The sequence below is a fragment of the Nuphar pumila genome, chromosome 5 (genome assembly GCF_984573655.1).
Source record: "Nuphar pumila chromosome 5, dmNupPumi1.hap1.1, whole genome shotgun sequence".
Classification (NCBI taxonomy): domain Eukaryota; kingdom Viridiplantae; phylum Streptophyta; class Magnoliopsida; order Nymphaeales; family Nymphaeaceae; genus Nuphar; species Nuphar pumila.
Window position 1 is genome coordinate 99,824,723 of NC_143253.1, and position 14,348 is coordinate 99,839,070.

A 14,348-nucleotide genomic window follows, 5' to 3' on the forward strand; every position below is an offset into this window, starting at 1 on the left:
TACAGCCATTATGAGTTTTTGGTGATGCCTTTTGGGTTAACCAATGGCCCTGCGACATTTATGAACCTGATGAATCGGGTCTTTCGGCCTTACCTAGACCTTTTCGTGATCATATTTATAGACGATATCTTAATTTACTCCGAGAGCGAGGAAGATCATAGAGAGCATCTAAGGATTATCCTTAAGACACTTCGACAACATCAGCTATATGCTAAGTTCTCGAAGTGTGAGTTTTGGCTTAATCAAGTTATGTTCTTGGGTCACATAATCTCTAAAGATGGGGTGTCAGTCGACCCTGCCAAAGTGGAAGCAGTCATGGATTAGAGACAGCCTAAGAGTGTATCAGATATAAGTAGTTTTTTCGGGCTTGCAGACTATTATCGTTGTTTTATCCAGGATTTTTTGAAGATCGCTTCACCTATGACGAAGCTACTTCACAAAGGAATTAAGTTCATCTGGACTCAACAGTGCGAAGAAAGCTTTCAAGAGCTGAAGAAGAGGCTTACTACAACTCCTATACTCACATTGCTTTCTGGGCAAGGAGGCTTTGTGATTTATATTGATGCATCAGGTACTGGTTTGAGATGCGTTTTAATGCAGCACGGCAAGGTGATCACCTATGCATCACGTCAATTGAAAGTGCATGAGCGAAACTACCCCACTCATGACTTGGAGCTTGCTGCAGTAGTTTTTGCACTGAAAGTATGGCGGCATTATTTGTGCGGTAAGCAGTTTGAGGTCTTCTCGGATCATAAGAGCCTCAAATATATCTTCTCACAGAAGGATTTGAAAATGAGGCAGAGACGATGGTTAGAATTTCTGAAAGATTATGATTTCTCCATTTCTTATTATCCAGGCAAAGCCAATGTAGTGGCTGATGCTTTGAGTAGAAAGGCTGGAAGCCTTGCAAGTTTTATCAGCAGTGAATGAAGATTACTCGAAAACCTGATAGATTTGAAGCCTTTTGAAGTAGAATCAGGTCAGATTTAGATCGCTAACACGACAGTGCGGACATAACTCATGGACCAGATCATCGCCCAACAGAAGGATAACCATGAATTCAATAAGATGATTGCAGCATGCAAGCAAGACCAGTCAACATTACACTTAGAGGAGGATGGAAGCATCTGGTACGGTCAGAGGCTTTGGGTAACCGCAGAGCCCCAGATGAGAAAAGAGTTATTGGATGAGGCACATCGTACCGGATTCACTATACATCCTGAAAGCACCAAGATGTATAAGGATCTTCAGAGGAATTACTGGTGGCCCAGCATGAAGAGAGACGTCGCTGAGTACGTGTCGAGATGCTTAATCTGTCAGCAGGTCAAGATAGAGCACTAGAGACCAATGGAAATGGGAAGACATTACCATGGACTTTGTGGTAGGTTTACCCAAGACACGTCAACAGTATGACACCATTTGGGTGATTGTGGATCACCTTACAAAGTCGGCACACTTCTTACTGACCAGAGCAAATCAAACCTTGGAGAGTTTGGTGGATTTATATGTCGATGAGATTGTCAGATTACATGAGGTACCTGTTTCGATTATCTCAAACGGGATCCTAGATTTACGTCAAAGTTTTGGGGACAACTTCAGAAAGCTTTGGGGACAAAGCTTAAGTTTAGCACAACTTTTCACCCCCAAACAGATGGTCAGTCAGAGAGGACTATTCAGACACTTGAGGATATATTGCGAGCGTGTGCATTGGAGTGGAAAGGTGACTGGAGTAAGCACCTAAAAAGTTAGCTGAGTTCGCCTATAATAATAGTTATCATTCGAGTATCGGCATGGCCCCATATGAGGCATTGTACGGGCGACCCTGTAGGTCCCCTATTTGTTAGAGCGAGGTAGGTGATCGAATTGTTGAATCGCCTATAGTTTTGCAGCATTATACGGATCAGGTACAGTTGATTCGTAAGAGGCTTTTGACAACGCAAAGCCGTCAGAAGAGTTATGCAGATCCAAAGAGGCGAGAGGTTTCTTTTGAGGTTGGTAATCATGTGTTTGTCAGGGTATCACCAACGAAGAGCGTTTTTCGGTTCGGCAAGAAAGGAAAATTGAGTCCGAGGTATGTAGAACCGTTCCTCATCCTCGAGAGGATAGGAGGCACCGCAAATAGATTGACACTTCCCCTTCAGTTCTCCAACATCCATGATGTTTTTGACTTGTCGATGTTGAGAAAGTATGTGCCAGATCCCACTCATGTTATTCAGTATGACGAGGTTGAGGTTCAGAGAGATCTCACGTTTGAGAAACAACTGGTAGAGATAGTAGATCGACGAGAATAAGTGTTGCGAAATAAGTCAATTCCACTTGTTAAAGTACGATGGCAGCACCACAGGCTTGAGGAGTGTTTTGGGGAGCCTGAGGCCGATATGAGAGCTAAATATTCACACTTGTTCGGTACGTAATGTTAACCAAATTTCGAGGATGAAATTTTCTTAAGGGGGGTTGGATGTAATATCCGAAAATTTCTAAGTTATTTTTCTATAATATTGTGAAATTCTTGAATTTTGTGCCAATATAAAATCCTAATTTCTTTAAAAATGAATGTTTGAGTATATTTGTAAGGCTTAAGGGGTTTAATTAGGTTAAAATGTAGTAAATATAAACCCTACACGTTTCGGATATTACAAGAAATTCTAAGTGATGTCTAATTGAAAACGTCTCTCTTAAAAAAAATGTTGATTTTTCTTTTAAGTAAATTTATTTAAATAATGCGAGTTAACAAAAGTAGATTGTGAAAATATACATACTAATATGCTTAATAAGATGAAATTAGCTTATATTCAATTCTTTTACATTTTCACATGATTTGTGGTTATATAAAACAAAAACAATTTTTAATTGAAATTTTATGGTTATTCAATAATAGTTTAATATAATAGTTTTTTTTATTCTAGAAATTAAAACCATTTTATTAGTTTAGTAGGAGCCCATAGGTGGGCTGTCCCATCCTATGTGGCATCTTACTTCAAATTTATTTTGAAAATAAAGGTATAGTGATTTTCAAGTTGATTTAAAGCTTGAAAAGTCAAAGTGGAGATCAAGGGCTCCAAATGACTTTCATTATAGTGATCAAGGGCTGGAATTAATTTCAGCCCATAACCTAACTCATGAGAGGTTATAAAACTCTCTCATAGCCCACGCCCTCCTCATTTGGGCCGAAAAAAAATTGTGGAGCTTCTCTCTCCCCCAAAAACTCTCTCCTCTCTTTCCCTTCTTTTTTTCCGTTTTCTTTAGGGTTTCTTTAACTTATTGAGTGCAAGATCCAGACTTCAAGGGTGTAGAGAGGTGATCTAAGGTCCCCACCTTGCTGGAAGAAGAAGCTGATCGGTGGGATCAAGCAAAAAGATTCATTCATCCATCAAGAAACATATTTTTTCAATAAAATGTAGAGTTTCTATGCTTTTCTTCAAGAACAGACTTCTTGGCATGGATTTTGATGCTTTTTAATGAGTTTAGATCATAATCCAACCCTCCTAACCATGGGTTTGACTCAGATCTAATGATCCATGGCAAAAAACTTGTTTTCTCTTAAAGAAAACCCCTTTTGAAATTGGGTTTTTCATAAAAATCGGTTTCTCGGGAAGTAGATTTGTAAAAATAGCTAGTATTCAATTTATGCCATGATTTTTATGCAAATGTTGGTTTGGGTTGATAGAATATGATTTGTTCCATCTATTGTGAATATTTTAGATTTTTCTGAATTTTATTTCATGCATTTTGCCTATTTCTTTTGATTATTTCGATATTCGGGTGACTCGGTTTGGCTCACCCGAATGCAAATCTCGGAATTTCCAGGTTTTCAACTTGACCTCCGTTCAGTAAAATGGTTGTTTCTTCCTCGTCCGAAGAAGTTTTGATGAACAGATTATTGCGTTGAAAAGCTAACGCAATTTCGCATCTACTGTAGAAATTTGGGATCTGTCCATGGACTCAGCACATCCCTGTGACAGTCGAAACAAAAACTGATAGGTCTGTAGTAAAACATTCATAACTCCCTCATACGAAAGACGTTTTACGAACGGTTTATGGCTATGGATAGCTAACAACATTTCCTATATACCGTAGAAATTTTAGCTCTTTTCAGGGAGCAAAAAATTTTTTGTGTGCTCTGTATCAGTCAGACAGAGTTAAGGATTCGGTAAATTCAAGGCCAGTCATTAGCCCGAGGTTCAAGAGATGCATAGTTTATATGTTTTTATGCAAATTTCTTATTTTAATTAGCATTTATTATGTGAATGATTATGCAGGTATGATTTTATGCAAAGTTTATGGGATTATGACATAAAATGTTAATAAAAGCATATACATTAAAGATTAAGGATCAAAAGGTCCAATGAATACAAGTTTATGTTTTAAATTCTAAAAATGTGTTGACTGCATATATGTTCATGATATCGGGATGATATGGTTGTTTCATTGATATGAATGTTCATATATATTCTCTTTATTGCATTGGCCATGTACATGCATATGCCTTATGATGTGTGAAAATTAATAAGATATTTATGCTACGCACGTGCTCAAGTGTCTGTTACAAGTTTAATTAAGTGATTTTGTCCAATGCTTTATATGAATGCATCCATAACCATAAAGTGGTTTAAGTTTGATGTTGCATAAAAAGTATGATTGTAATCAAGTAATTATGTGACATTAAAACTCAAGATACTTGCTGGGAGAGTAGCAGGTGATACAAAACTTCATGGGGCAAGTCTGTTACCGGCACAAAAGGTTGCTCCTCCCCTCCCACGACTTTAGGGGAAAAACCTCTGCATTAGACTGCAACGTAGAGGTTATGGTACTCATGAGGAAAAACTGATGCATCGGGTTGAAAGGTGTTGGGAATCTCTCTCGTATTAACGTCCCTCACCCCGTCTTAGTGAATGAACCTGGCCGGGCTAAAGCCACCCCTGTATGTAAAACACGTCCTGTGTCATGGTCCTGATCTGAGAATGTCTGCCTGCGTCGTATCAGCAGGGCTAAGAAGTGATAAGTTAAATGGTGTGTGTATTAAGTTGGCATCGCATGCATCGTCTAATTAAGAAAATATAATTAAAGATAAGAAAATATGCATGCATTGAAGGGCTTCTGCATACGGTAAGTCATGCATAATATCTGTTCATGTATTTTGTATTTTGAATATATATGGATTAATGTGTTGTTGTTAAATGTGAAAATTCTAAACATGCTTGATTAGCTGTATGATTGTTTAATTTAAATTAAATGTTAAACCATGAAATTTCTATTGAAATCTTTGTCTTGTGATTTTGTCTTACAAGTTTAGCATATTTCACTCTACTGAGACATGTTTTGTCTGACCCTGTATGGTTTAATATTTTTCAGGAGAAGAGTAGGTACTTACGTGTGAAGGCGGAAGGTTGCGACGGGGACTGAGCCTATCTTTCCTCTGCTTCTTGGATTCTGAACTCTGATTTTATTTTAATTCAATTCAAGGACAAATGTGATAAATTTTGAATATTATGGAACTTTGATTTTATTTCTTGCATGGTTAATTAGTTGTTAAATTTTAAATTCCATGATTATATGTTTGCAAGTGTTCATATGTAGTAGCATGCCAAGTTTTGTACCTAATGTATTTTTCCGCTGTTAACTGTTAAAAGATTTAAATGTATTTAAAAAAAAAATTCCACCATTTTTCGGGTTACAAAAATTGGGGTGTTACACCCGTGTTTCACGTGTGCAACCTGAAACCATTCTATACGAACATGAGAGATCCAAAATGTAGTATGCCACAACACACTCCTATCCTGCAGAGGTCCTCAGCAACACAACGAGCCAAGAAGCGTCTCAGCAAGATCCGTCGTCATAAGGTTAACTACTTGGGCGAAACAAAGAAATATCTAGTGTAGTAAAAGGAGACAGCGATGCCGACGTAAGAGCCAACATTCCGAATGAAGAGTCGCTACTCGGCCAAAGTCAGAGCATACCATGAAGTAGATGGCACAGAGGGCGGCACATGATTTGAAAGGGGGGGCTTGTTCCAGTGTAACCTACTTTGTACAGTTGTGTCTAGAGTCTATTTTGCTTTTATTGAAGTTTTGAAGTAAAGTGTCGAGTCACTTGTAACTTTCTCTAGCCCACCCTTGCACTTTGGTTCAGGTTGATTAATACACTTAAGGGTTAGCTCATAGATCTGAACTGTAATGAGCTTGCAGGTAAAATTGTGAATGAATGCCAATGCATTGAGCTTTCTTTTGTTCACTCTTATTGTAATTACTTTCAAGTGATTGCAATTTTTCTCCCTCTCTATTCTCTCTAGCTCTCTTGCACTCTCTATTATCAAAGCTTCTACAGTAGCAAGCAAGCGATTGAAAGGCCTGCGGCGGTAAGGAAGGACCGTTGTGCCGCACTGGCCCATTAAAAAAATAGGCCTGTGATACTATGAGTCATGAGCTATATGAGTTAAGACATGCAAGTAAGGGTGGGCATCAGAACAACCCAGCCCGTCCTGAGCCAGTTTAGAGCTTGGCCCATCAGGCTTTAACTACGGTTCAACCCAAAGATGGCTTGATCTATTTACTAACAGGTCAGGTTTTGGCCCTGTTCTTAATGAGCTCGGGTTTGAAGGGCAGCCCATGACCTGACCCATTGGCCCAATGTGGAGCTGGCCCGACCTGACCTAAACTCATTTGTAGTTTAATTTTTAATAAAAATAATAAATTAATTTTTAGAACAAAAAAAATAAATCAAATAAACAAAACATAAAATTTAAAATTTCACATATTCAAACTATCTCAATAAAAAGTTCATAACAATAATTTCGTCCATGGCATAGCATTTGAACTAATAGCTCAGGCCCATTGGGCCAGCCAGGTAGCCCAGAGGCTAACCTGAACCCGACTAATGTATATAACAGCTTGGTTTCAACCTGATAGCTAACGGGCCTGAGCCTAAAATCTTGACTCAAACCCAACCCATAACGGGATGGGTCGGCTTGGCCTATTTCTACACGCAAGCAGTGGTAATAGTGGTACATGTCATTAGTAGTCATTACTAAATTATTAAGATAAAAATTACGTAGTTAGTAATGTGGCTCATAAAAGATAGGCCAAAGTTGTTATTTATGCATAAGAAATATGTAAAAAGTGCCCACAACTTAATTATATATATCTATATATGGGCTATGTATTTTGAGTACGAGCAAAGAATATTATCTAATAAATTAATGTTTTTTGAGTGCTTATCTCTCTTGAACTTTTCTTTTTGAGTGTGAGAGCTTCTCTAATATTTTTCTTTCAAACACATTACTGTCATGTCTCCACTTAACCCAAAGTTATGACATTGTTAAATAGCCTTCTCTTATATTTTAATTAATAACATTACTATTAGACTAAATTTGCATTCTATATATTCAATTTTTTTACTAATTTATAAATCATTTTATGTGTGTTAATTGTAAAAGTATTGAGATAGCATGTGAAAAGTTAAGAAGAAGGTTATACCAGTCATGAGTTATATGAGTTAAGACATGTAAGTAGTGGTCACAGACTCATAGTGGTGCATGTAATTAGTAAATTATTAAGATATAAATTCATTGTTAGGGATGTGGCCCATAAAAGAGAGGCCTAAAGTTGTTATTTACAGATAAGAAAAGTGTGTAGAAAAGGCTCACAACTCTTTATATACCTACGGGATTTGCATTTTGAGTATGAGTATGAGCTCATAATAAATTAATGTTTTTTTGAGTGTTTATTTTTGTTGAACTTTTCTTTGTGAGTGTGAGAGCCCTCTGATATTTTTCTTTCAAACATATCCACTATCATCTCTACACTTAACCCAAGCATTGATCCTAGCGATATCTTCTTCCCTCATTTTATTGTAATACAGGCGCTAAATGCCGAAAGTTATAACATTATTGAATATGCATTTTTTATATTTTAATAACATTAATGTCGCTAACTTCTGTACTAAACTTGCATTCTATATATTCAGTTTTTGTTTTATTAATTAGAAAACCATTTTTCTCCAACATGCTTCTCCAAAGTTTTAGTTGCTTCCGTTTATCCAAGCATGTTTCTCCAACATGCTTCTCCAAAGTTTTTGTTTTATTAATGTTGCTAACTTATGTACTAAACTTGCATTCTATATGATGAAGCTAATCAGATGGATATGGATCGGATATCCAATCGGAACTGGAAAGCCTTGGGGTCGGAATCGGATTTGGTTGTTACCGATAAACCGGACCAATACCCGATCCGTTCAAAGGAGGAAGATTGGAGGAGGACCAGCAAAATGCCAAACGGCGACCTGCACTCGTTCGTTGGCGATCCAGGCTGTCACTTCGGACGCCCAACGGCTCCTCCCTCAGCCTTAAATAATAGGAGAGAGACGCGTCCTATCCGTAGGACCTCGCCTTAGAGACCGGGTAGGATCCGCCGGAAGTCGCCGGAGATCCGATCGGATCCATCGCCGGACAGAAGGAGAGGCAATGGAGGGAAGCAAGAGGAGCAGCCGGGTCGTGGTCGTCGGAGGAGGGCCCGCCGGCTCTCTCATCGCCCGCACCCTTCAGTTCCTCGCCGACGTCGTCCTCATCGATCCGTACGATTTCTCCCCACCCATCAATTTTTTTTCATTTTTTTTGCTTTTAAAAAATTATGTATATATATATAGTTTCTTTTTCCAATAAACGATTTATTGTTCTTCCTCCTTTCCTAGTTTTCCTGATTGATGGGACGAGAGATTTTTCGTTTCAAGTTGTCGATAATTCTGTTAATCGAGAAAATATAAATTTTTTTCTGGCGATTATTGGAATTTTAGTTTTACTTAATAAACTAGCTTTTGTCTTGATTGTTCGATAACTGGCTTTTCTCCTTGTCGACCGGTATACTCAAACCAACCTTTATTTTTTCTTTTTCTTTTCCTTTTGAGTTTTTCTTTTTTTTTATTTAACGTTTTGTAATAGCATTAATATGGCAGGATCATCCCAATATTTTCAGGCGGCATCAATAAATTTGAATTTATCATGTTTGCTGAAATATTTTATAGTGCTATTACAAATTTATTTATATGCTTTATTATCTTAATCTTTTGAGACATTGTAAGGTGTCATGTTTCGTGGAGCATTTTTCCTATGTCAGAAAGGTACAAGATACACGAGTTCGAATATTTTTTTTGAAAAGTAGCATATGGCAATATGCATTTTCTATCTTTAATTGATAAAATTAGTTTGCAATAATTTAATATATAAAATGTATTTTTATTGAAATATTAATAAAAGGTATCAAAATATTAAATTGTTAAAAAAATATTTAAAAGGCAAGTTGAGGTTAGGTAGAGGGATTCGAACCTGAGCCTTCAGCTTGGCACAGGACCCCGCTTACCACATGGAATACCACCTCCGTGGTAAAAAGCCATGTTAAAATGTTTGTACCAAATGTTGTGATAATCGTATCGGACCCACTCCATTCAGGCAGTTGGCGGATTCTGACTGAATCAGCCAATTTTTAACATGCACACAACTGTCAAGAAAAATATTGAAATAATTTTAAAATTTTATTTTAAACCATTTTTCAAATTTATTTAAAAATACGCCGAATCAACTCAGTTTTGGTAATGTTTTTTGTCCAATGCGATACGATTCAGGCTGATTCGCAACGATACTGACAACATTGGCTTCTACATCTCAAAGTTGTGTCAGCGTTTCATGTCTGACTCATGTCACCCAAGACACGCTCTCAAAAATGGCGTGCCACTGTGACGCCGATCTTAAGTTCTTATGTTTCCATATCTTTTTCCTTTTTACAAGAATTTAAATATTCCTAAAAGCATCAAAGTTTTCTGCAAATCCCAATCAGTGCGACAAATATGGGCATTTTTCCAAAAAAAAGAAAGAAAGAAGAATCAAGATATTAGACAGATATATTGTCTACAAATTAAGTCTTTAAATTTTAATTAATTAATTAATTAATCATTTTTTAATTTCTTTTATAATTTTTAATTTTCACCATTTTAGTGCAAGAAAAACATTTTGGCTTATTAACCTTTTTAAATTTTCTTGGAAATTAATGACTCACAGGAAGGAGTACTACGAAGTGCCATGGGCAGCATTGAGATGTGCGGTGGAGCCTAAGTTTGCCGAGAGGTCATTGATCAACCACAAAGACTACTTGGAGAGTGCAAGGGTGGTCACCTCATTCGCCGTCGATGTCACCGAGAAGGAGGTCGTAACCGCAAACGGTCGGTGGATAACTTACGATTATCTCGTCATTGCAACCGGGCACATTAACAGCGCCCCTCTGACACGAGCCGAAAGGCTCAAACAGTTCCAGGAGTGTATGTATCATAACCATTCTCTCTCTCTCTCTCTCTCTCTCTCTATAGATCAATATTAGTTGAAATAAGTTGTGATATAAACATGGGTTTCCTCCGACGGAACAGCGACCATAAGTACGGCAGGCTTAGCCAGCGGGACTATGTAATTAAACTCTGATTCCGAGGGTGGTTTTCCTTTCATGAAAAAACATTTTGATATAATTTTTTTTTTTAAAGGCAAGCTGGGGTTAGCCAGACCCCACCAGTTAGTATTCAACAAACCACAGGGGTTTTGAACCTGCAACGTCCTACCACAGGGAGACGTGCACTGACAGCTCCTACCAACTATGCGGAGCCCCAAAAATTTGATATAATTAGTTGAAGTAAATCAAGAAGTTTTTTAGAACACTTAATTTGAACCAACTTTGGCATTCATGTGGCAGACTATGACAGAACCAGAACAGCAAACTCTGTTTTGATTATTGGAGGCGGGCCAACAGGTGTAGAACTTGCTGGTGAGATTGCTACCGACTTCCCTGACAAGCAGGTAACCCTGGTTCATAAAGGGTCAAGACTGGTTACGTTCATTAGTCCGAAGGCTTCGGCGAAAACATTAGCATGGTTAACTTCAAAGAATGTAAAAGTTTTGTTTAACCAAGAGATAAACGTAGATCAAGCCGACCCGGCACAGTTTGAGTTTGTGACAAGCGAGGGAATCAAAATTAGGGCAGATTGTTGGTTCAACTGTACTGGACAGGAACTTGGATCCGCATGGTTGAAGGAGGGCATACTGAAAGACTGTTTGAACAAGCATGGACAGTTGATTGTTGATGAGCATCTACGAGTTCAAGGAAGCAAGAATATATTTGCCATTGGAGATATCAATGACACTGCGGTAAGTAAATTTCTTTCTTTAATCTGAAGTTAGCACCTCTCATGCATTTATATGATTGACACACACACAGGAATTGGTAGGTTCTATCCAGTTTTATCCCCCACTGTACTAACCACTTCAACTAAAGCATAGTTGGAACTTTTTTACTTGATCTGAACCTACAGGTATGTTTCGGTTAGTCAGTGAGACGCTTTGGTTTCAATTGATTTAATCAACAAACTTGATGTTTTCATCATCAAGTTTTAGTGCCAATACAAGCTGCTGATTTTTTCATTGCTCTAATTAAAAAACTCATCTGATTCAAAAGTAGTTCATTGTGCTTTCCACCAAGTAAGCTACACCGAGTACATCTGAAAGTTCAGATTAAGCAAACACATGCAATTGTGCTCTTTGGAAATGTTTGAGACAGGAACATTGGTGTCAGTATCATTGCAATCGGCCAATTTGTATCACATTAACAAAAAAACAATGCGAAACTAGCTGATTTAGTTTTTTTTTTTATATTTTTAATAAGGGTTTAAAATATTTTTTAATATTTTACTGAATGTGTCATCTTTTGGTTAAAAATTGGCTGGTTCAGCTCGATTCAGTTCAGAGACTGGATCAGCCGAACTCTGAATCGTTTTAAAAATCGATTCAGGGATTGGTACGATTCTGACAACATTGGTTAAGAGATAAAACCAGTTAAGACCTACATATTACTCTCTCTCTCTCTCTCATGTTTAATATGTATTTATGTATATATGTAAGCTTTAAAACCTGCAAAAATTATAGTTCTGGTATTTTTGCTTAATATGAACTTATACATGTGCTTATCATAGTTTACTTAGTAGAGTACATGTATTAGATTAAGTATTTTTCATACTCGGATGTGTGTTTATATGGGTAAAAAAATCAACAGCTAATGTTGCACTAGATCTTGCTGATAAAGGATTCAAGTTTTCTGATTAAATCAGTTCGATGAAAGGCATGTTTTCTAGTAAATAAGTAATGACACACATTTAAATGTTCATATATATATATATATGTATATATATATATATATGTATATATATATATGTATATATATATATATATAGAGAGAGAGAGAGAGAGAGAGGGAGAGAGAGATGTGTATGTATATAAAACTTACCTGTTGGTGAGATTTATTAATCCAATTGCATTTCTCTAGTGTCTAGTTACAGTGATGTTTATGCAGCCTCCAGGCTCATGGTGCACTATTATACTGCATGTTTGGCTGATGAGGAAATGAACCTCGTTTTTTTTACTTAAATGTGCATTGAACAGGAAATGAAGCAAGGATACATCGCTCATAAGCATGCATTGCTGGCTGCAAAGAACCTGAAATTGTTGATGAAGGGAGTAAAAGAAAGCCATCTGTCAAGCTATAAACCAGCCTCAGGCATGGCCATTGTGTCTCTGGGGAGGAAGGAAGCCGTTGCGCAGTTGCCTTTCTTTACAGCCATTGGACATATTCCTGGTATAATAAAGTCTAAGGACTTGTTTATTGGAAAAACAAGAAAGGAATTAGGGTTAGATCTTGACGGTTTTTGATCACTGGATATCAAGTTGGCTGTATGTGGAGGTATTATGGTGCATATTACTTTTCATTTTCTTTGATTTTTATCTTGTTTGTTAATGCTGATATGTATAGACGGGATTGCATAAGAACGTGCCTGGTTTGTCTGGTGTGCATAGTTAACAATGGTGTTCACAGTTCACTATAATGTGACCAGATTTTATGCCCATCTTTACTCATGCTGAGAATCAGGTTGGGTTGTTGGCTCAACCCAAATTTCCGATTCCAAAAGAATTTGTAGCCTTTTGTTTTCAATTATATATCTCCATGGAGGGCTTCTTTTTTTCTTTTTTTTTAATAAAGTTTGAACTAGGCAGTCCACTACCCATTGGAGGAAAAAGATATTAAAATACATCACGAGACCGAACTACCTAGGTACTTGTCTGTATGTGTTAACCTTGGCTTGGATAAGATGTTTTAAGCCACTTTTAAGTCACCTTTATCTTGATAAATTGCGATCTGTTGATTTTTTATCATCTCAAAAATGAAATCTTGTGGTGTGTTAGACATGATAAAATCTTCTATTATCATAAAATAAATCATGATAAATACATTTGTACCATCATATGATTTCATTGGTACAGAACTACCATATATTTTCTTATCAGTAATAAGTATGTTGGAGGTTAGTGGTTGGAAGGAGCTATCCGTTCATGTCTCCCTGTGATGGGACGTTACTTTGAATAATAACTGGTGGGGTTTGCCTAAACCCCCAGCTTGCCTTTAAAAAAAAAAAAATGTATGCTGGACGTTAGGCCCTCTTTCTAAAGTATGTACAACAAAACCAATTATATATATTTTTTTAAAGGCAATCTGGGGTTAGGTGGACCCCTACTAGAGCTACCTCCTCCCCAAAGGTGGCAGAGGGATTATTGCACCATAGGACACCCATGAATAACTGATTGTGCAGTTTGAACAAAGTGGAGTAAGGAGACATGTTTTTTTTTTTTTTTCCGGATAATCCAAGGAAAAAAGTCCCCATCACTAATTGCACATTGGCTGACCTTCCATTGGTAAAACCCTTGAGGTCTCCCCTGCTGACCCAGAAGTACCACCCAGCTTTGACCTTACGGTAAGGGATGCCAACCGTGAGTTTTGAATTCGTGACTATATAGTTGACTTACTAGGTCCTGTTTGGCTTGGTGTAAGTTGTGAACAAGGGTAGGGTGCAAATGGATTGGATTTTTTTGGGACGTTTGCTCCGAATCTATGGGATACATATATTAAAACAAATTTTGATTGTGTATTTGGATGCATAATTATGTGATCAGACTATTCTGGAATTCAATTTCAATTGTGGATCGGTACTTTTTACTGTCTTTTTGGTCCAAATCAAATTCAAATAGTTTCTTCCTTTTACATGTCCGAGATAATCGGCTCGCCCATATGGTCAGGCCTTATAAGATAACTTAAATGTCTAAAAAAATGTATGTATCGAATATATTTATCAAGAGTGAAATTAAAAAACAATGAGAAACATAAATACATTTATAATTTTAAAACATTATAAAATGAGGAAACACATCGCTCTGATTCAGGTCCGGGTATGGCTAAAAATTATGGACTCATATACTTTAACGAGTTCAGGTATGT

At 37.1% G+C, this 14,348-nt stretch overlaps 1 protein-coding gene across 1 annotated transcript; it reads left to right on the top strand.

The window, feature by feature from the left end:
• Positions 1-8,380: 8,380 nt before the first annotated feature.
• LOC149837907 (uncharacterized) lies at positions 8,381-13,039 on the top strand. Its single transcript, XM_090007531.1, has 4 exons — positions 8,381-8,568; positions 10,046-10,302; positions 10,725-11,176; positions 12,464-13,039. The coding sequence occupies exons 1-4, from the start codon at positions 8,459-8,461 to the stop codon at positions 12,728-12,730; spliced, it is 1,086 nt and encodes a 361-aa protein (XP_089863657.1). The 5' UTR covers positions 8,381-8,458; the 3' UTR covers positions 12,731-13,039.
• The last annotated feature ends 1,309 nt before the right edge of the window (positions 13,040-14,348 follow it).